The sequence below is a fragment of the Lemur catta genome, chromosome 17 (genome assembly GCF_020740605.2).
Source record: "Lemur catta isolate mLemCat1 chromosome 17, mLemCat1.pri, whole genome shotgun sequence".
Taxonomy (NCBI): domain Eukaryota; kingdom Metazoa; phylum Chordata; class Mammalia; order Primates; family Lemuridae; genus Lemur; species Lemur catta.
This window is the reverse complement of record NC_059144.1, coordinates 28,062,132-28,085,810: the sequence shown is the minus strand read 5'-3', so window position 1 is coordinate 28,085,810 and position 23,679 is coordinate 28,062,132. Positions and strand designations below refer to the sequence as shown.

General features: G+C 44.1%; 1 protein-coding gene across 6 annotated transcripts in view; it reads right to left on the bottom strand.

The window, feature by feature from the left end:
• Positions 1-3,661: 3,661 nt before the first annotated feature.
• ATRN (attractin) overlaps positions 3,662-23,679 on the bottom strand; it is a 133,475-nt gene continuing 113,457 nt past the window's right edge. For 3 of the 6 annotated variants that reach the window (XM_045528986.1, XM_045528990.1, XM_045528991.1), the window contains 4 exons: positions 16,006-16,084; positions 13,600-13,707; positions 10,618-10,735; positions 9,908-10,441 (listed from right to left, as the gene is read on the bottom strand). In XM_045528986.1, coding sequence (XP_045384942.1) covers positions 10,266-10,441; positions 10,618-10,735; positions 13,600-13,707; positions 16,006-16,084 — 481 coding nt within the window. In that variant the 3' untranslated portion in view covers positions 9,908-10,265. Of the gene's footprint in view, positions 8,195-9,907; positions 10,442-10,617; positions 10,736-13,599; positions 13,708-16,005; positions 16,085-23,679 lie in introns of those variants that run through there. The other 3 variants (XM_045528988.1, XM_045528989.1, XM_045528987.1) reach the window with 3 other exon arrangements.

Below are 23,679 nucleotides of genomic sequence, written 5' to 3'. Positions count from 1 at the left end.
GAGCCAAGCCCTGACTGTGTCCAGGACACTTCATGGAGTCATCAGGATCATCTGGTCCCTTTCTTGTGTTGGGGACACAGGGTGGGAGGGAATTCCCGCCAGGCATGCTACACGGCTAGCAAGAGCAGGGCTGCAGGGCATGTGTCTGTTCACACGTGATCATACAGGCTTGTGAGGTTGGGGACTCAGATACCAGGAATGACATTGCTGCTGTTGGTGATGGAATTTTCCAAAATTTCTAGCTCATGGTAAAATTTTTAGGAAAACAAAGTTCAGTCTTCCCTTGATTTACACAGTAGTTGAATTCTGCAAAACTATATTAAACCAGCTGTCAAATACTCTGTGTTTATAACAGGGTTAGATGCCACACTAAAATAATTAGAAACAGATGTTTTCATCTGCACAAATATCCAGCAAAATGTTTGAAAATCCTGTGGGACGTGGGTCAGTTCTTTGCTGGGTGGGACAGTCTTGCACACCACGGGATGGCTACCACCAGGCCCCCCTGCTAAATCGCAGCAGCACTTCCCCCAACAGTGCAATCACACTTGCCCCCACGTATTTCCAGAATGTTCCTGAGGGGGCAGTGCTGTGCTGGCTGAGAACCACAGCCAACTCTCAACTGCTGCTGCTGCCACAGCCCGCTGTGCTCCAGCTACCCCAGTTGCCCTGCCAGCGTCCACACCCACGGGGCCTGCTGTCACCTCAGGGTCTTCACACCTGCTCCTGTTGGGAATTCTCTTCCCCCAGACATCCGTATTCCACCCCCTCCTTCAGTCAGCTTTCTGCTCAGCTGTCACCTTATCAGAGTGGCCTTCCCCGGCCACACTATGTTAAGTAGCAACCCCCAGAGCACTTTCTACCCCCAACTCTATTTTTACCTTTCTTCATGGAACTTATCTGAAATTTTATTCATTATGGTCTTCCCCACTAGACTGTAAACTCCTGAAAGACAGGGATTTTTGTCTGTTTTGTTCACTGCAAAACCTCTGGTCCCTACACTATGCCTGGCCCTGTTGTGCTCAGTAAAAGTGTGTTGAGTAACTAGACGAATAAATTTAGAGGAATGAGAATTAGGCAGGGTAAGAAAAGATATCTAGTTCTATTATTAATAATAGTACCTTTGGTCTGCAGTGAATGCTCTGTTCCACAAAGTCATGCAGGGACTCAGGCTCCTTCAGCTCTGTGCATTACCACCTTCAACACGAGCCTGCAAGGTTGATGGAAAGGGTGGAGACTCAGAGACACTCTTAATGGCCTTGACAAGAAAGTGACACATCACTGGTGAGGACGAGTCACCTGGTTCCATCCAGATGCCGTGGGTCCTGCAATGCAGCTGAAGCTATGGACTCAGGAGGAGGAAATTGTGTGGTGAGCATTTAGCCAGTCTCTGGCCCAGTTTGCTATTCTGGTCACCAAAATGCATTTTGCTCTTCCTCCTCCACATGGGACACAGGCACCCTCTCCTAGGGGGACAGTACAGGGTCCAATCCCATCCAGACCTCCAGGTGATGCAGTCGCCCTCAGATGGCTCTTTAAGGTCCTGCAACTCTGAATTAAAAAGACATCTTATGCACCCCTCCCTCCCACAGGCAGGGGTGAGAGCAGGCAGGATGCCCTCCCGAACCCTCCCGTGCACAGAGGAGGAGGGTGGCAGACAAACAGCTGTCACTGGGCTGCAGCACTTTTGAAATCGTGCTGCACCCTGCCCTGGTGGGGGCAGTGGGGGAAATCATTATTCAGGCCCAGTTCTGCTCTCTGAGCCACCTGAGGCTGTAAGCCTTCCCTGGACACAGTTCTTACAACTATCTTCCTGCCAGAGGGTGGTCTTCAGGCTTCTTCAATGGTCACTGGGTTTTGTATTGCTTTTTTAAACCCATGCTAATGGTTTCTCAAACTTACTACAGCTTTTACTTATTTCTTTTGTTTACCAGGCAGGGCCAGGGTCAGTGACTGCACTCATGGTCCTTTCCTGGACACAGTTCTCAAGTCGGCTTTATTTCTTTGCTTCCTCGTCCACACACCTGTCCCCCAAGATGGTGGCCTTGATGTTGCCGGGCTCAAGTGGGAAGACCACACCCTCCACCTGATCTTCACCACAAGGCCCAGTCATCGTGTCCCCCAAGTCTCACTGGGCTCTGCTGCTCACCTACACCACTGCTTGTAGACTGGAAGCAGTTGGCTTTTCCAACACTGCAAGGCCCTGGGTTTCAGGTCTTCCCACCCTTTTCCCTTCTGCTTGTAAACTGGCTAATTCTTTCTTGAATTTGACCCTTTCTTGGGATGCCTGGTCCAAAGCGGCCGGTAACAGCCAACACATACCACGTTCTGTTTTCCCCACCTCTTTCCCTCAAGTCAAACACTCAGTAGACACACAGTTTGCTTTCCAAGTTACCCAGCATAACAGTCTTAGCTGTCCTGCCTGCTGCATCTGTTGTCTCACTGCCTGCCACCTGGCCACCGACTAAGCTAATGCCACATATTTCAGGTTTTGGTTACAGGTACATTGTGCTGATTTATGTATTGGTGACAGTAAGAAAAGCTAACTGGTGGAACAAAGCCCCAGATCTCAATGAATCAGTAAACATTTGCTTTTCAGTGATGCAAAGAACAGTGCAGCTCTTGCTGATTAGGCAGCTGGCCTCCAAGTGGTGACTCAGGGACCTGTGTTCCCTCCAATATCTTTAACACGTGGCCTCCAAGGAGAGTCCCACGTGGGAGCATTTTATGCTCCAGGTTTGCAATTGTTGTGCATCACTTCTTCCAACATTTCACTGGCCACTGCCCAGTTTGGCCCTAACCTAACGGCAAGGAGGCTGGGAAATATTGTTGACTTGTGGATGCAACAGTAACATCTAACAGGTTTGGTAAACATACAGCATTGTCTCTGCCAAAATACCACCAATCATAGGTTTTTATCCTGTCAGAAACTGCTGGTGCCTCCCACATCCTTCTCTGGGACAGTTTCAAGGTCCTTCCCAGCTTGGTTGCTGCCACCAGTCCAGCCACTCTCCTCCCCCACCCAGCCCTGAGCTCTAGGATGAGCCTCCTCCAGGCTCCACCCCTCCCCTCCACCAGCCCTGGCCCCTGGTGCCTCACCACCCTCCCTACAGGAGCAACTGGCCTCCTTGTGTTTCCTCCTTTTTTTAATGGCCTCCTCCTTCTGGAAGGAACTTCTAGCACCAGGATCCTGCACTCTGCACCAGGGCGCTGAAATGCACTACTCTGACTCCATGCTGAGGGCAAGAGCCAAATAATGTGGGGGAGGGCAGACAGGAGGCCCATAAACAAGGCTCTGTCAATGGAAACCTTCATCAAAACGTCAAGGACAAGGCTGTGGCCATTGGAGGATCAGACCTGTTGGCATACCTGAGACATTCACGAGGAGCCCACAAGGAGATGGGGAAGCCGATGGGAAAAGGGAGGCGGCTGAGCCACGGGACTGCCAGGTCACCATCCCGCCATGGGGTGAGGGCAGCCTGGGAGTCTGCTTGCAAGCTGCCGGGGAGGTGCAGGAGGTGCCCCGGGACGGTTTACACCTTCATCTCCACGACTGCCAAGTGCTTCCTCTGAGGCAGTCTGAAAACTGATGAACACTTTTTTTTCTTAAGGTTCTAATGACCAAAAAACAAAATCAAAATTAAACAGAACAAAACCACACTTTTACCAGATCTACTTTTATTTCAGAAGGAAGTTTGTATTATAGTATTTACTTTTGTTTATATACAAGTTCTTCACATTTGTGTTTAAAATGCACAGACCTCCCTTAATCTCTTGTTCCTGCTTAAATTAGCTGTTATTTTACAATACAAAAAATACCAAAAAATTGCAGTCCTAAATGTATGTATAACACCCACAATCCCCAGCAATGAAATAGTTTACAATACTTACTCCATATTTACATGAGTGCAATAGATGCTAAATTATACATATTAACAAACTAGCTTGAATCCAAACGGAATAAAACAAAACAAAACAAAAAAACCAAAACCGTAAGTAACTATAAAACAAACATTTCCAGAGCCAGAATTAGTTCAACGAAACAGGCTTCACTAGTGTTTAGAATGTTTTGTGCACAAATTCAGTTACTGAAAATCGATTCCATTATTGCCTTTAAGAGAGAAGGCGCCGCTTCTCCTCTCCACTCCGAAGCGTGTCCCTGGAGGCAGGGTGCTGCTGGTCTGAGCGACTCTCTCCGAGGGGCGGTGTCTCTCGGTGGGCCTGGCTATCTAGACACCGTCGCGGCGGCCTTTATGGCTGGAGCAGAGTTTGGTCAACAGGGTGAACATTTCAGAAGGGAGGCAGGGCACACCTCGTGGACAGGAAGCCACTGCTGCCTTGCAGGTTGAGTCCTCAGGATGGCCAATTCTCACAAAAACCACAAGGAAAGATCTCCCGGGATGACAGGGGTGTGAGGAGTCGGATTTTGTTGTATTCTAAAAAGCTACTTTTTCATCTCGGTCATTACCCTAGCATTAGCTTAGGTTAGTAAGTGTTTAGTAAATATTTGTTGAATGAATGGATGAATGAATTAAATGGAAGGATCAAAGGTGTTCGTGAACATGACACCAATACCCAAGGAAGTGAATCAGCCCCCCACCCCCAACACACTCCGTTAAGCCGAAGGGGCGGGATTTGCACTGGAAGGTGAAAGTCTCTCTCCTACCAGTAGTGCCCTGGTCTTTTCACTTGCCCCACACTTCCCAGCGCGTCTCCAGTCTTGTACTCAGACCTCATCCACAGATGTCCCATTATTTCCCTTTTGCTGGCAGTCTGTCCAGGGCTGCATTCCTCTGGGCCAGCTCAGACCGTGGGCTGCCGTCCCCCATATACCTCCTCCCACCTCTGCAGGGGGCCTCAGGGGAAGCACAGGCTCCCCCAGCTGTGTGTAGGGAGGTGGCAGGAGGTAGGCAGGTGTGCAAGGGGTATAAAACTCTCCATGGGGAAATGGAAGCTATTTAGCAACAAACTAGCCTCCCCACTCCCACCCCTGGTTTTCAGGATAATAAACTATGGTTCTGGGAAATGGTCATTAAAAATTTAGACAAAACTACAAAAAGGAAATGCAGCCTGGAGAACCCCTTTTTGAAAAGTCTGATTTCCACAGATTATGGTGTTTGAACTTTAAGGGAAACATTTCTCAGGACAAAACTGGTCATCCCTGGTGACCCAGAGTACCGAGAGGCTGCCAGGGATTCGAGATGTGCTTGCAGAGCCAGCAGCGACACAGAAACTCCTGCTTCCCTGAGTCTCAAGTTCTGCTGCTTAAACAGATCCCTGCCTGCCTTGCACACGTGTTCCGACACAGTCCTGTCTTAAGCGTTATCTAATTGGTACCAGATGCACTTGAACACATCAACACGGTGGGGGAGCTTTTCTTGGCTTTGTAATTAACGGATCAGGGCCTGAGGAGAAGACTTCTCAGAACTTGGGTACCCAGTACATGGCACAAAAAATCTTGGGCGAAACTCGGACATTGTTACATTTAATAAAAATACATTAAGATATTTTTCTGTTTTATGTACATCCTGAATATCTGAACATTCTGGACACTACTGTATAGTTATGTACAAGTGCAAGATCAATGTTGTCATGACGATTTTAATTTATACACAGGCTCTCCTGTGACACGAGGTCACCAGATGGTGACCCATTCCCTCTTGGTGACCAGCTCTCAGCTGAGCTCCTGGTACTCCCTGCCACTCCCTGTTTCTGCCCTGAGCCGGGAGGAAGCTGCTTGCTGTTGGCTGCAAAGGAGAAGCAGGTGGATCCAGCTGTTCTCCACTGTTGGAGCAGAAATTAAACTTCATTTGCTTTTGAAAATTCCTTCCTTTTGAAAAATAAACATCTTTTAGAGAAAAAAAAAAGACGTAACAGATGGCTGCGGGTCACGGTGCATGTTATTTCAAGGCATAGGACTAAGATAGGGAAGAGACTTCTTTGGCCAAGGAAAAATTGGTCCTTTGAACAGACAAGGAGGATCTTCCTTGCAGGAGGACAGTCCCCAGTGGCCCCCGTCATTTCGCCGAGGGGCCTGCGGTCATCACAGGGGCCAAGGGCCAGTCCACTGCAGGCTCTTGGTGCGTGCTGTGTTCTGGAGCAGGGATGTGGGGAGCTTGTAAGAGGAGCGGTCTTTCCTAGAACCGTCTGCTCTTTAACAATTACGTGGAAAAGAAGCTTCTTGAGAGCCGAGTCTCAAAGTAGAGGTGTTCTGTGCATTAGACAGTGTTTTATGGTTCAATTTCCTTGAAAATATCTTTCCAGGCAAATCTTCATGGGAGTGGGGTTAGTGTTGGGGAAGAGATAATGCTCCCTCTCCAGGCACTGCATTTAAACGTGAAATGCCGCAGTTTTTGCTCTTTTGAGTATTCTGCAAATTCACAAGCTTGAGCGCTGCTATCCAGAGGTCCATGCCAGTAGGGTAATGCTGAGAATCCCCGTTTGACACCAAAGAGAGACCCTGGGAGGCTGCTGCATAACGCCAGAATACAGAGCACCATAAATGGGGAAAACGCAACGTCCACGCAGTGCCCTGTGGGAGAAGAGCAGGGGACTGTCCCACCCTCTTACATTTGGTCATCTTCCATTTGGCATAGTTTGTCCTCCTTGTCCATTTTTTCCCATGTGCTTTTCATCCTTGTCAGCATTCGCTGCCCTCCTCACAGCCACCACTTCCGTCTGGGAGGAGGATGGTGGGCCAAGCCCCTCCTGGGGAAAAGAGGGCAAACAGCTCCAGGTCCTGCTCCAGGCTTAGGCAAGTTCTGCCCAATAATGGGAGGCTGTCCCTCTCCTGGCGTCTGACTCCACCCAGCCTGAGAATGACCCACAGCAGGCTACAGGAACAACACACGGTCACTCTTTGATCCAGGGGTCCCGAGTGCTCTCGGTGCTCTTTTCTGCTCAAGGAGACACATGACATGAGCGAGTCCCTTCCTCTGTGGTGCCCTGGCAGGAGGAGGCCGGAGGGCTGATCAAATTCAGGCTTAGGGTGACACCGGGGTAGGGGTTGGGGGGCACCTTCTTGACAGTATCCTTTTTGACAATAAAAACAGGAGCTTTCACAATTAGTTCATTTCTACTTTCCTCTCAGTCCCTGCTGCTAGGTCAAATGTTCCTTGGGGTGAGAAAATTCTTTCCTGGGCTGCAAATTAGATTTTAGAAAAAGAGCAGATTGCCAATGGTAGCTATTTAAATTTTACAAGAATGTAGGAATGCAATTATGTAAAAACTTAGGCTTACTAACTTTCCAATTGCTAGATCTATTTAAAGTCTAGGCACTTAGTGTGTGTGTATGTGTGTGTGTTTGTGAGAGAAAGAGAGAGATGTGGAGAGGGAGAAGGAGGGGGGAGAGAGAGGGGGAGAAAGGAAGAGAAAATTTCAAATGGATTAAGACTAAATTAATCACGTTGCTACAGAAAACTATCTACTGCATCAGTTTACATTCGAAGTAACAGCTGACCTTGACATTTAAAATAGCCCCCTTCTATCCTAGCTTGATATGACTCAAAAGAGATGGACCATTATTAATTCTCAACTAGAAAAAAGCTACTCCCTGGAAGAGAGATATCTGCCTAAATCGTGCAAGAATAAATAGCATATCTTTTAAAAAAGACAGCAGGCTTCAGATGAGAACAAGTTAATTCATCTGACTAGTTTTTAAAAGACCATGTTCAAGAACAACTGATGACTAACGTCTACTTGTAAACACTCCATCTTTTGTTTTTTGCACAGTTGAGACAGTCCCAAGAACGTTGTCCACAAGTGAACCTGAGCGTCACTCCTTGTTCTCACTGGCTCTACACCGGCCCCCTCCAGCAACAGCCAGCTCATCCCTGGACCTGTGATTCAATCAAGTATTTCCTATGCAAAAGTAAAAGATTAGATGGTGAAACACAGATGGGAGAAACTGTCAAAGAAAGCTTGTGATCATGCAGGTGAGTGGGATGCTTCGAGGGTCTCCAGCCTTCTGCCCTGAACCGCACAGCCGTTCCCCTACTGCGCCCTCCCCTGCAGACGGCTCTGGCGTGCCACACGCTTGCTCGTGTGCGGGAGAGTCCCTGGCCCCAGCATCAAATGCAGGTCCCAGGCTGTGCGGGGGGCTGCTGCTTCCGGTTTCTCACCGCTCCTGACTTTTCTTTGTACACTATTGGCATCTGCTGAGAGATGTCCACCAGGGCGCTGGCCACGGCAAGACCTTGGGGGAAGCCACAGGGGGAACACGTGTTAAGGAGCAGCTTGTTTTATTTTGTTTTTAAAAATAATTTTAAAATTTCTTTTTACATTCCCATGGAGCCAAAAAAAAAAAAAAAGGTATGCAGGGGAAAGTCTTACTTCCCTCCTGTCCCTCTCTCCACCCTCTCCAGCTCCAGGTAAACTCTTCCATTGGTTTTCATATATTCCTTCAGGGTTTACCTATGCAAATACAAATACCTATTCTCCCTTCCCCACGTCTGACACACAACGTGCAGCTTTGCTTTTCAGCAGACCAACCAAAGTGCTGCCTGGTGGTGGGACACACAAATGACACTGCAGACACGCTCTAAAGTGCTCGATTTCCCCTGCCTGCCTCCAAAGGGCGCCTACAAAGACCAGCACGCCTTACAATGAAATCTAGATTCATCCCACATCGCTCAGCCAGCATTTGTTATTTTCACAGTTACACCATGACAAAGGGCAGAGCAGACTCTGGGCCAGGCTTTGGAATAAGCAAGGTTATTTAACTGACCCGTGACTCAGTTTCCTCATTTGTAAAATGGGGATAATCACGGCGCAGGGCTAGTGTGAAGAGTTGGTGAGTGAATCCACATAAAGTCTTAGGACAGTACTGGCACGTACAACGATCAGTAACCACTCCTTTCACTGTCCTCACCCGCCCCCCTTTGCTCTGGGGACTGTGGTCCCATTTCCCTTTCTGTACTGGTCACTGATTAGCCCAGTGTTCCCTAGGGAAGGCGCGGCTCTGGGAAGCTGGATTCCTGACACATGGGGGGACTGGCCGGCCCAGGCTCAGAGCCCCACAGAGGCCGCCCTGGGGAGCTGTTAGCAGAGCCTGTTACTCACCTCCTGGGGCCTATGAAGTGGGGCCGGAGCGGGGCAGCTTTTAAGTGTCTGGCGTAGTGCCTGGCATATGGGGGGAATCCACGCCAGCGACACGTGGTTCTAGCAAAAGCAGAGCTGGTGCTCTGGGAGTCCAGAAGAAAGCACCCTTAAAACAGCGAGTGCAGAAGGGGCAAGGTGGCCCCAGGGCTCACTCAAGCAGGAGCAGGCCTGTAGGAGTCCGGGGCGGGTGTGGGATACCAGGCAAAGGCTGGGGCAGGGAAGGCTACAGGGTTGCAAACCTGTCACCTCCCCACACCTGGCAGTGCGCTGCTCCCAGGGAGCACCAGCCCATGTTTGCTAGGCCGGGTGGTGGCCGGAGACACACACTGCCCCAGAGTGTCAGGTCACAGGGTCACCCTGCCATCAACATGGGCAAGGTCAAGTCAGGGGCTCAACACACAGGAATCCCTGCGTGAGATTCAGACAATAAGTTCTAAAGCCCACCCTGGTGAGGACACCACAGGTCCCGATCGTTCAGAAAGCTGAACTGAGGTTCTTCTGAGGATGCGCTGAGGGGAGCATGGAGCTCAGAGTCCAGAAGGGCCCTGGGGCAGCCTTTCCTCAGGGACACGAGCTTTGCTCTGGCTAAGGCAACCCTGACTCCCAGAATCATCTCAACTGAAAGGTGACTAAAACGGTCACGTTGTTTGAGGCACCCTCCAAAGTACTCCATGATTAAGCAAGATATTTCTAAAACCATCCTCCGTATTTCCTTCATGTTCAAAATAAGAGAATACTTATATGCATTATGATTCATATATTTGATGGAAAAGTATAAAAGACATTGGTAATATATTATGTAGTAAGTTGTAAAAATGCTGATGACAATTACATCATAAAGCACAGCTAGGAAAAAGAATAAAAGTTAGATTTCTATAATTATTTCAACTAAACATTTTGACTAATTATTTCAGCCAGGGCTGAAAAGGAAACAGAATAATGAAACTTGGTGAGTGTTAGGACAGTAGAGCTGTGAGTAAATTTTCAGAAATTTCCCTTATGCTGTTATAATTGTTGTTTGAGTCTTACGTTTAAAACAGAGTCAAAAAGCAAAAGATTTCTCAAAAGAAATACTCATCTGGGAACCACCAGCTTTGGGGAGACGGCTGGAAGCCATGGAGTGGAAGAGGTGGCCGAGGAGGAGTGCATGGAGTCCGGGAAAGAGCCTAAACTCGGGGGGGGCGAGAGAACCAGGAAAGGAGCAGCAGGGCCACAGGGGGACCAGAAACTTCGGCAGCAAAGCAGGCGTGGCAAGACGCTCCAACAGCCACTGAGAGGCTGGGGTGGCCAGGCACAGCGAGGGGGCCCGGGACTTCTTCCCAAGAAGGGAACCGTGGGTAACCTCAGGAAAACAGTTTTGGGAACATAAGTAACAATGGGATTATCTCACCAAATCTCTGCCACGACATGTGACAGGCACTGTTCCTTATCACCTTTATCCCCAAGCTAAGGGAAGTGTCCAGAGCTTAGCTCTGTCACAGTCCAAAAGGTCTTTGTCACTGGCTCTCAGCTACTCACCTGACTGCCCAGGAGGAGGGATTCCACCCAGGCCTCGAGGGAGCCGCACAAACACAGAGAGGACAGCGGCTTTGTTGCCAAAACACGGCTCCAGTGCAATGGGTTTGGGAACAGTCTGCTGGAAGAAAACAGAATTACCTAGCGTGGTGTTTCTCAAGCTCTAGCATACACAGTTTGACGGTCACTAGTGCTTACAAGGACCCTCCATTTTAGGTATATGGGAACAGGTAACACCACCGTTTTTAAGATAGTGAAAAGGACATGTTAAAGCTATGGTAATCACTGAGTATCAGTGACAGGGATGGTACTACGTGCCACCCTCCACTAAGGTCTCCACATCCACCTGCCCAAAGGACTGCATAGACTGTTCAGAAGGGGCCACGTCAAGCTGGTTTCTTTGGGGCTCTGCCCTTTTACTCAATCTGAAATCCTCATACCTGTAGGTCACAGCAATGGCAGTCAGTATGTGATAGATTTGTCAGAGGGTTCTGCATACCTAGCTCAAACACGGACGTGGATATTATGCAGACATTTTTAAAACTCAAACTTACTTTAATCTGTCCTTCAGATGCTAAGTAGACAAACCTGTTGGATGTGAAAACTTATAAAAGCTGGATGGCTGAGCAAACAGACTCCTCATCTACTCTTTGTTGGTTCTGGAAAACATAATTTGCCTTCTTTCTAGCACATCTTTTAGACATTTCTTTTGTACAGGTCTGTTGGTGGCAAATTCTCAGTTTCTCTTCTAATTTGAAGATTACTTTATTTCATCCTTGTTCTAAAAGGTACTCATTGGGCACACTATTCTAGGTTGGCAGTTCTTCTCTTTCAGTATTTAAATACATTCTTCCTTTCTCTTCTGCCTTCTGGTATTACTAATGAGAAAGCTATCGGTTTTCCATTCCTTTGTAGGTGGACCTTTTCCGATCTTTTTAAAAATTGTGATAAAATACATGTAAAATTTAATCATTTTTAAATGTACAGTTCAGAGGTATTAATTATATTCATATTGTTGTACAACCATCACCACTATCCATCCCCAGAATTCTTTTCATCTTGCAAAACTGAAATTCTGCACCCATTGAGCATTACCTTCCCATTCCCCATTCCTCCAGCCCCTGGCAACCACTATTCTACTTTTTGTCTCTATGAACTTGACTACTCTAGGTACCTCTTACACATAATGCTTTTTTGGTAACTGGTTTATTTCACTTAGCATAATGTCCTCAGAGTTCATCTGTCTTGTAGCATGGGTCAGAATTTCCTTCCCTTGTAAGGCTGAATAACCTTCCACTGTGTGTTTATACCACATTTTGTTTATCCATTCTTCCACTGACAGACACTTGGGCTGCTTCCACTTTTTCACTGTTGTGAATAATGCTGCCATGAACATTCGTGTAGAAATCTCTCTTTGAGATTCTGCTTTCGGTTCCTTTGGGTATATATCAGAAATGGAAACACTAGATCATATAGTAATTCTATTTTTAATTTTGGGAGGAATAGCAGTACTGTTTTCCACAGTTGCTGTAACATTTTACATTTTCAACAACAGTGCACAAGGGTTTCAATTTCTCCACATTGTTGGTGATCTTTTTCTCTGGCTGGTTTTGTTTTCTTTGTCTTGGAGTTAGGTGATTTTGTTATGATAAATGCAACTGTAGTTTTATTTCCTTCCTGCCTTCCCTCTTTCTTTAATCCTTCTGCTAAGTTTTGCTTCTGGAATCTGTATATTATGTTTTCCATCAGTTCTGGTTCTCAGCTATTATCTCTTTGAATATTGCCGCTTCTCCATTCATTTGTTCTTGGATTCTGAAAACACGTAAGTTGGAACTCCTCATTCTGCCCTCCACATTCTTACTATCTGTCATAGTCTCCATCGCCTTATCTCTCTGAGCTGCATTCTGTGTGATATTTTTAGATTCATCTTCCACTTCATAAATTCTCTCCTATGTCTGATGTGCTGTTTACCATGTAAGTAAGTTATTTATTTTTAAAAATTCAACTACTATATTTTTCATTTCTAGAAGTTCCATTTGGTTGTTTTTCAGATCTGCTTGGCCATTCTTGCCTCTCATGGATTCCTCATCTTTATGATTCCATCTTTCATCTCTTTACAGATTTCATACATGGCTATATTACATTCTTTAGATGTCAATTCTAACTTTTGATGTCCTGTCTAAATCCATCATCTGTTGTTTCTGCTGGTTCTTATTCATGGTGGTTTGCCTCTTCTTGTCCTTGGTGATCTTTAATTACTTGATCTTGATCTGTGGGAATCCTACAGGGCTGAACTGGGGATGTCTTCTATAGAGAGGATCTGCATCTATCTCAGGTGGGAGTTGTGATATGTCAACAAATCTGGAACCACTTAAGACAACTCACAGTTCTGGTTTTGATTTATGACTTGTTCTTTTCAGGGGAGGGAAGGGAGAATAGTCCCCAGAGATTTCACCTACTTCCTATTAGCTCAATAACGCTAATAAAGTTTTATGCAGGATTTATAGCTATTTTCCCAGGACATCTAAATATTTCATCGTTTTGTCAAAAGGAACAGTTTCATCACTTTCTCCATCATTTTGGGTCGGGGGCTCAGAAAGATTTTCTAAAGAATACATACATAGTGAATTATTATTTTGCTGCTTAAGAAAAAATCCCCAAAATATAATTATAAAGAACAATGGTTCAATTTAGCTATTTTCAAATAAGAGTTCTAAAGTATTATGCCACAGAACACCTAATATCAGACAAACCATTTATATTTTAAAATCCCCTGAACACGAGACTGCTTAATGAACCAAAGACTGGAAAATGAAAGGAAAAGAACACTTGACAACTTCAGTGTTTTCGCTTATTATTGAAAAGAATGAGAGAGAGGAAAAAATAAGAAGTAATGAAATAAGGCTTTTTTTGCCCGCTCTGGTTTCCCAGATTTAGAAGCCTGAGTTTTAAAAAGTTATAGGAACTTTTGAATCACGTTCTCACCTTTATACTCCCCCCAATAAGATCAGGAGGCTCTTCATCTGTTTCCAAGGCAACATTGACAGACGCAAAGGGACGGCTGGCCATCTGCTGCATCTCTCGAAGAAGTTGCTAATAAATAATACAGCAACCATTAATGTAACGAGTACTCAGGAGATTTTATTAGATAATACCATATATTAAAAATACTTCATCCTTCCTCCCTGATTGAAATAAATCAGGTCCAAAATGATACTTTTGTGACAGGTAAAGAAAACTGGACATGGGCAAGGTATAGGATAACATTAAGAATTATTAAAATTTGTGGGACGTGATAATACTACTCTTGTTATATTTTTTAAAAGTCCCTGTTACATACTAAAGTACTGTGGATGTAATGCTATAATGTCTGCTTGTTAAATATGTAAAATGAAGTAGCTCAGTCTCTTCATATTTCTATTACTAGGTTAAAGTCACTGATATCACATATTCTAATAGGTTTTCTGATATTAAATGATTATTTTATTACACTGGCAACTAGATTAACACACATACATTTCACTATGAAACTGGCCTTTATACTTTGGTGCTATCTTTGTCAGGTTTTGGTATCAAGGTTTCTATGCATAAAATGAGTTAGGAAACTTTTTTTTTTTTTGAGACAGAGTCTCACTCTGTTCCCCGGGCTAGAATGAGTGCCGTGGCGTCAGCCTAACTCACAGCAACCTCAAACTCCTGGGCTCAAGCAATCCTCCTGCCTCAGCCTCCCAAGTAGCTGGGACTACAGGCATGTGCCACCATGCCCAGCTAATTTTTTCTATATATATTTTTAGTTGCCCATATAATTTCTTTCTATTTTTAGTAGAGACAGGGTCTCACTCTTGCTTAGGCTGGTCTCGAACTCCTGGCTCAAACAATCCACCTGCCTCGGCCTCCCAGAGTGCTAGGATTACAGGCCACCTCGCCCGGCCTGAGTTAGGAATCTTTTAAGCTTCCCGTCTTTTCTTTTGTTCTGGAATAGTTTATAGATTTTAGAAATAATTAATTCTTATAAGCTCCCAAGGAGGAATACGCTATCATTATCTCCATGAGCTCATCTCAACCCTGAAACTTCCTGGGTCTAATGCTCTTCTTGGAGATAGTAATACTTCAACAAGTTCTCAATTCCCTTCCTGGTTACCAGCTTATAGTATTTTCCTACTTCTTTCTTACTTCATTTTGACAACTTATATGTTTTTAGAAGATCATACAATTCATTGGGATTTCAAAATGTTATCAGTAACAGAGCTATTAAAAACCGTCTGAATATGTTATCCCAGGAATTAAAAAAATAATGAAGGGGATGCAACATTTCCTCTATGATAACATCACCCTACCTGGGTGGCCCACAGGAAGAGGCCCATATCCTGGAGCCTCTCTTAACCCTGTTACGGACACTAATGTTCTATGAATAGCACTGAGTGCTTGTGAGCTGTGATTTCAGATACTTCAATTCTCTTCTAAATCTCATCTACAGGTACATTTTTATATAGAAAAAAGCATGAGTAGACACAGAAAACCAAGGATAGCATCTAAGTCTAGATATTATATATGTGACCATTATCATTAGCAGCAATGCAACTGACATGATGACCAAAAAAAGGCAAAGTAATGATGCAAGTGAAAGTTGCAATAAGCAAGTTTTTACGTTGTAATTTTTTTTGAGACAGGGTATCACTCTGTTACCCAGGCTTGAGTGTAGTGGCATCATCATAGTTCACAGCAACCTCAAACTCCTGGCCTCAAGCGATCCTCCTGCCCTAGCCCCCTGAAGTGCTAGGATTAGAGGCATGAGCCATCACACTGGTTATGTTGTAATTTTTAACCAAGTTTATTTATTTGAATTTGTCAATTGTAAGTATTTGCTTGATTTATTTTACTTTTGGAATGGAGCTCTAGAAATAAATCAAGATTCATTTAAAAATAATTTATGTTAAAAACTCAGATGCACATTTATCTTTCCTTGAATAATGATAAATTTTTGAGATGCTTAAATGGCTGATTTCACTCTCATTCTTATGAAAGGCTCTTAAGAAGGCTGTGCCAAATCAAGTGGTGGCTGCGGGTGTGCTAACAAGTCCTTCGATCTCCAGCCTGAGTCAAGGACTCCAGGTTCTGGTAGGAAGAATAAAATCGGAATCTCTAAATCAATACTAGAGTTTCCATTTAAGAAGTTAAAACCCTGTGGTGCAGAATTAATTATACTTTATGTAGAACTAATCTAAGTCTTCTGACCACATACTGCAGAACCATACACTGCAGAAAGGCAGCACTGTTCTTACTGTGGATTCATCTACCAGTTATCCCTAAACAGCTAAAATTAACTTGCTTAAGAGAAAAAGAAAGAACAAAAGCTATTACAGAGATTAATCTTTATCCACTGAGGCTTACCTCTCTACGCCTGGAGGCCCAACAACTTTGTTTGATCTTCCAAACCACAGCAGCCACCAGGAGCAAAGAGAGGAAACAACTGTGAGAAAGGAAAGTACTGAGTTATTATCCCAGCCCCCAGAATCAGCAGCACCGTCACCGTCACCCAGACCTCAGGCCAGGCAGTGAGAAACAACCCCCAAATACCAACTCCAGGCTCCCTTCTGAGGCTTCACCAGGACAATGTCCCAGTTCACAGGGAGCAGAGTATTCGAAGACTTTGGTAAGCTGAGCTTCCTGACCTGACCTCCTACGTGGTACTCAGAGAGCCCTGACCTCCACTGGGCCTTTATCAGAATGGCCCATAGTGGCTTATCCCAAATAAGAAAAGTAATTCTAAGACAATTCTAATGAATAATAAATGTGCTATTTAATCAAATTAGCAAACATTGGTAAAGTCTAAGAAAATGAGAAAAGTCTGGAAGTACTTTTCCTAACTCCCCTCACGCTGATTTTCTCATCTGAATCACTGACCCTCCCGCCTCCACCTCTAATTCTCTTTTCTGTATTATACGAGCTACTCTTCAGAGGGCTTAGGATTATCTGGATACCTTTCAACTCCTCCTTATTTGCTCCATTTTAAATTCTTTTGGACTTGGTTAATTTGCTCTGAGAATATATTTTCTTCCCCATGCTCATGACAAGGATTCTATTCTTAGCTAAAATCTCATCATCTCTAGTTTGTAAACATCGTCCAGAAAAATCAGAAAAATCTGGATTCTTTTCCAAAAGTTGAACCTTCACAAAGGAGAAGTGATGAAAACACCATCTGTCCTTGTTTATTACACAAGATGGTAGGGTCCCTAAAGACGCTTTCCTGATCAGTTGTGATGGTGCCATTCAGTCTCCAGTGACTGGACTTCCAGCAGAAGTGGCTGGTCCTCACCAGGCTGGTACTTGGCAGCAGGATCATCTCATTTCGTATACATGTTCCCAGGATATAGCACACCCGCTAAGTGGAGCTTCTGAGTTAGCACACAGCCTCTACAGCCCTTAAAAGCAAGACATCGACCAGCAGCATGAGCTCTTTTCTCTGAGGGAGGTTGGTGTCCACAGTTCCTTGTCACTCTGTATGTCTCCTGAAGGTCTAGTTTATTTCCCACAAATATCTGAGCAGACTAAGTGCCAGATGCTGAGGGTGTGCGTGTATACAGGGGGGAACAAGAAACAGTGTGCCTGCGCCCTTGAAGCTTACAGTCTGTGGCCACAGATAGAAAGCAAGTAAACATACAAATATACTATTCAAACTGTGATAAGTACCCCAATGAAAAATAATACGGTTCTATGGGAGAGACGAACAAGGGGAGACAGTTTAGTCTGGGGATTCCAGGATGGTATCTTAGACTAAGTGATGCTGTGCCAGGATTAGAAGGATGAGTGTGGTCTTGGTCCCCAGTTCCTCGCACAGAGCCCTAAAACCCTAGGAATTTTCAGAGTGACAGGAGTACTTGAATGCTAGTGAGATGATTTGTGGGGAAGAAGGGCCTAAATAGCTTCAGATGGGGACTGGGCACCAGAAAAACCAACTAGGTGGTTAGAGGGTTAGAACTTTCAGCCCCATCTTCCAACCTCCAGGGAGGGGAGAGGGGCTGGAGATGGAGTTCAATCACCAATAGCCAGAGCTTTCATAAATCGTGCCTATGTAATAAAACCTCAATGAGACCCCAAATGATGAGGTTTGGGGGAGCTTCCAGGATGGGGAACACATCGATGTCAGGGACGGTGGCTCTCCCACCTCCCACATCTTGTCCTATCCAACTCTTTTATTTGGCTGTTCCTTTAAAATAAAACTGTAATTGTAAGTATAGTGCTTCCCTGAGTTCTGTGAGTTGTTCTAACAAATTGTCAAGCCTTGGGGTGGGGGCATCATCGGAACTCCTGAATTTGTAGTTGGCCCTGCAGAACTGCAGTAGCCTGGGCCCCACTTGGTGGTGTCTGAAGTGGGATTGAGTCTTTAACTTGCAGGGTCTGCTCTAACTATGGGTAGTGTCAGAACTGAAATGAATTATAGGACACCCAGTTAGTGTCAGAGAATTGGAGAACTGGTTGTTGTTTGGAAAAATCAAGGGATGAGTAAAAGTATACAGATGAAGGGTAGCGAGAAGAGTGTTCCAGAAAGAGGAAAAAGCACGTACAAATGCTCAGAGCTGGGAATGAGCTTAGTGATTTTGAGGAAATAGGAGACACGCCAGGTAGGAGAAATGTGGAGAACAGTTTAAGGTGAATGTGGAGAAGTAAGCAAAGGCCCCTTGTTCACCCAGGACCCTGAATTTTATTTTAGATATGACAGGAAGCCACAGAAAATGAGATAAGAGGACAGACACAAACTAATTTATGATCTTAAAGGTCTCCTCTGGAATTTTTGTGGAACATAGAGGAGCCAAAGTCAACTGAAACAGTCCAGGGGTGACTGCGATGGTTAGGGCTGGGGTGGGGTGGGAGGGAGGCAGAGAGTGGCCTGAGTGCTTTATGGCTGTAACTCGGGCACGCCTAGCGAATGCCCACTGGGCATGAAAGGGAGAGAAGCGGCTTAGAACTGGTAGTTCCATGTTGCCAATTAGGGAGGTAGGGAAGACTGGTGAGGGAGGACCAAATTGAACCGTCACTTCTGGGCATGTCATGCTACAGATGGGGGAGGCAGGGTCCAACCAGAGAACGCAGAGTGAGCAGATGGCTAGCGCAAGGTCTGGGAGAATGCCAGCAGTGAGAGGTTGGGCCGAAAAGGCTGTACAGCAGGGAGGCCAAGAAGGAGTGAACTCAGGGCAGTCTGGGTCACACAGGCTAGAAGAGTCTCACTGACAGCACTGACAGGGTGGTCAGTTGGCTGATACTGCTGAGAAGTCAAAAAGATGAGAACTGAAAAGCATCCCTTGGATTTGGCAAGAGCAGTCCCCCCTTATCCATGAGGGATATGTTCCAAGACCCCTAATGGATATCTGAAACCACAGACAGTATCGAACCCTATGTATTCTATGTTTTCTCAATCTGATAACCAAGACACGAATGGGCAGGTAGCACATACAGTGCAGATACACTGGAGAAAGGAATGATTCACATCCCAGACGCAACAGAGCAGCTTGGCACAAAATTTTATCACACTACTCAGAATGCCACGCAATTTAAAACTTAACTATTTCTGGAATTTTCCATTTAATGTTTTCAGATCTTGGTTGGCCACAGGTAACTGAAACTGTGGAAAGTGAAACCACAGATAAGGGGGGGGACTACTGTATAGATACGCTAGTCACCCTCAACAAAAAACTCAGCTGGGGTATAGGGATAGCAGCCTAATTGCACAGGCTGAAAAGTAAAAAAAAGTGCTCCAAGCTCAGAGCCAATGGATACAAGGAGGGAGGGGCTTCTGGGAAACTACCAGAGTGTTTGAGGGGAGCTACATTCAGAATGGCCACCCCTGATGGCTTCTTCTCCTCCTTTGCCTGAGCTGAATGGTGGAAGACAGGAGCTGAGGCAGTGGGCTTTGGCCCCAGGCCAAGAAGGCCAGGCAGGATGGGGGCTCATTCAGTACACACCACCCAGCAACACATTCTGCCCCTACTCCACACTCACTGGAGGTTGTGGCAAACAGAAACAATATCTATATACAGGCAAACACCCATGGTATCTTCAACACAACCAAAATCAGACATTTGGAGGAAATCAACATCACGCAAGAGAAGTACCACACAACAACAAAGCTGAGGGATGGTTATTCATAGCACAAAATAAGACTTCAAAATAAAATAAAATATTATTAGTCTTGCAAAGGAATATGAAAGGAAATTTTATTCATAAAACCCAAACAGGTTATTAGGAAAAAGAGAATTAAAATGCAAATGATAAAAAACTCACTGGATGGGTTCCAACTTTGGAATAAATTAATGAGCTGGAAAATATTGCCAAGGAGCTCACCAAAAGTGTAACGCAAAAGGAAAATGAGAGAGAGAGAGTCCAGTTAAGAAATATGGAGGACAGGCTGGGCACAGTGGCTCACACCTACAATCCCAGCACTTTGGGAGACCAATGCAGCAGGATTGCTTGAGCCCGGGAGTTCAAGATCAACGTGGGCAACACAGCAAGACCCCATCTCTACAAAAAAAATTAAATAATAGCCAGGTGTGGTACATGGGCCTTTGGTTCCAGCTACTTGGGAGGCTGAGGTAGAAGGATTGCTTGAGCCTGGGAGTTGAAGGCTGCAGTGAGCTGCGATTACGCCACTGCACTCCAGCCTGTCTCACCGAAAAAAAATGAAAGAAAGAAAGAAAGAAAGGAAAGAAAGAAAAGAAAGAAAAGAAAGAAGGAAAGAAGGAAAGAAAGAAAGAAAGAAAAGAAAGAAAGAAAGAAAAGAAAAGAAAGAAAGAAAGAAAGAAAGAAAGAAAGAAAGAAAGAAAGAAAGAAAGAAAGAAAAAGAAAGAAAGAAAGAAAGAAAAAGAAAGAAAGAAAGAAAGAAAAAGAAATATGGAGGACAGACCCAGAATCTCTCTCCTTCATCTAACAGAAAATTCTAGAACCAGCAAATAAAAGGAGAAAAAAGCAATCAAAGAAATAAAAGATAATGTTGCAAAACTCAAGAAAGACTCCAGTCTTCACACTGAAGGGCTCCCTACCCCAAATCAAGTTCTAAGAACTTCTCTAAGAGAATTATCTCTAGGATGTAGTTCTGTGTAACAACAAAAACATCCAACAAAGGGGAAGACACGACATACATAAAATGGTACAAGAAAAAACCTGTGAGACTTATAAAAACTGTTCATACATGATGTAAAATACTGTAATTAACAATCTAGAATGTAAATCTCGGGTAAGTACTACCTAGGTGGTCACTGTATGGTTGTAGGGGAATAAATATGGCGATCTCTCAGAGCCCTGAATAAAGCAGCCTGCCCTTGCTGCAGGCTGGAATCCTGAAGCTTCCAGGAGCTGAGGCCATGCTCACATCCCCTCAGCAGTCACAGGACCCCTCCCTTCTTCCCCACCTGGCCCCCAAGCTTGCATACAGATGGATGTAATACTACCCCAGTCCCTGAATCCACACGACTTTCAGTTAACTTATGGTTTCACAATGCCAGCTGAACATCAGAATTACTGGAAAGCCTTTAAAATACCTTTAAATACGATCAGGTCCCATACTAGACCAATTAAATCAGCATCTCTGGGGGGAGAGGCCCAGGGTTCCCCGGTATAGCCAGGGCTGAGAGCCACGAGATAACTGTTTCAGGCTCTCAGAACCCAATTTAAAATTTGTAGAAGAGACCTCTAATTGGCCCTGTTCATCTTTGCATGTCAAACTGTAGGTTAGTCTTGGCTGCCCTTAAGATTTAGACAGTTAAATAACTGCACTAAAGGGTGATTAGTGCTGTAATAAAAACATGAGTAGGGCAGAGTCCAAGAAGGGGTGGTCTCTGGGGTGAATGTGCCAGGAGAAGAATTCGTGGAGTGGACAATTATGCTAGGTTGTGAAGGAGTAAGAACATGACAGGTCACTGGGATTGGGTACCCACCTTTGAGGCCCACCCAGAGAACTGAATATGTGCACCCCTACCCATACCCTGCTGCTCACATGGCCAAAGAGAAAGGGAATGACAGCTACCTCAGAGGGACTCATTATCTGGCAGAAGTCAAAGGGCAAATATTTATGAAATACTGAATTTTCGAGAATGTAAGTTGATCCTTTGGCCCCACTCTGGAGGAACCATGGGAGATGGCTGATGTCAGCTGAGTCACTGCCTGGCACTAAGCAGAATAAAAACATGGTGGGAGGGGTGGGAAGAGATTTGGGGATTTAAATTTTTCTATGATAACATGATAGATGGTGGTTTCCTTTTGCAATCTACATTTCTATGGAGACTTCCCTGTGAAAGAGAAGGCATTTCATCAAATTTCCAGCATTCCATATTGCTGGCATTGCATCATTTGTAACAAGTCCTGCAGTGTCCCCAAAGCTCCCGTGAGCTGAGCTGGGCATAATCTGAAAAAGGTTAAAATAGAGGGTGAGTTCCTGGCCTACTGGATGGCGGATGCCTATTCCCTTCGAGCTGAGGGAATGACATCCTACCTTAAGCCACTGACAAGTTTCTAGAAGCATAACCACTTGGAAAAGCTCTATCTAGATAAATTAAAGATTGATAAAGGAGGACCTAAACATTAAAAAACAATAACAGATAAAATACTCACAAAGAAAATATATGCTTGGTGAAAAATACCATGTATGGGATTAGAAGACAAACAACTGCTTAGAAAAATATAACATACATATACATGTGCATATTAATAGTCACAAAATATAAAGCGCTCCTAAATTTCAGTGAGAAGAAGGGCAAGCATCCCAATCGAAATATGAGCAAAGGGTATGAACAGGTAACACAAAGAACTATAATAGACCAGTAAATATCACTAATAAAGAAATCAAACTAAAAGATACCACTGACATCTCCCAGACTGGAAAAATTAAAAATAATGATAATTTCTAGTGTTGAGAGTAAGAGAAATAGGTAGGCTCATTCTTGCTATAGGAGTAAGCTCATGCAACAATTCTCAAGGGCCACTTGGCAGTGTTTTTGCATTCTAATATAGCAATTAGACGATAAAAAGCTATCCCAGAAAGATATTCACAGAAAAATACAAAGACATATGCAATAAAAAATTGAGGACAAAGAGTCAGTTGAAAAAGGAACGGTCAAGTAAATATGGTGCATTCATACTATGGAAAAAGGTGTTTTTAAAAAAATGAGATGAATCTACACATGGGAAAAGTAAACCACACAACACTGAGTAAAAGAATCAAGTTATAGAACAGTATGTAAGACCTGAGGTAGCCCATTTTATAAACCAAAGAATCAGAAAAACACAATTTATGTGCAGTGTATATACACAGAGAAAAATTTTTGGAAACATAACTACCAAAATATTAACAGTGGTAATTTCTAGAGAGTGGGATTGGGGAAAGTTTAAATTTTTATGTTATTTTATTTTTATATTGCTTGAAGTTTTACAATGAACATAAATTACTTTTGGTATTTTATAATATAAGAATTCTTGTCTTCATAATGGTTTTCTACTTTAAGAAGTCTTAATGAAGATTAATATTTTTGCTTTAAAATACTTGGATTAGTTTAGCCTATTTATTATATCTTTTTATGTTGTCTTTATAAATTTTTTCCCTTTGCATTATCTATATCACTGCTATCCAAAAGAAATATGTGAGCCACAAATGAAATTTTAAACATTCTGGTAGCCACATTAAAAAAGTAAAAAGAAACAGGTGAAACTGATTTTAACAATAGATTTTTATTTAATCCAAGATAGCCAAAACATCATTTCAACATGTGATCAATATAAAAATTATTAATGAGACATTTTATTCCTATTTTCTACTAAATCTTTAAAATCTTGTGTGTATTTTATACTTAAAGTACATCTCAATTTGAACACTAAATTTTCATTAAAAAATTTGATGCTTTTAAGGCCGGGCGCGGTGGCTCACGCCTGTAATCCTAGCACTCTGGGAGGCTGGAGGTGGGCGGATCATTTGAGCTCAGGAGTTCGAGACCAGCCTGAGCAAGAGCGAGACCCCGTCTCTACTAAAAATAAAAAGAAATTATCTGGCCAACTAAAATATATATAGAAAAAATTAGCCGG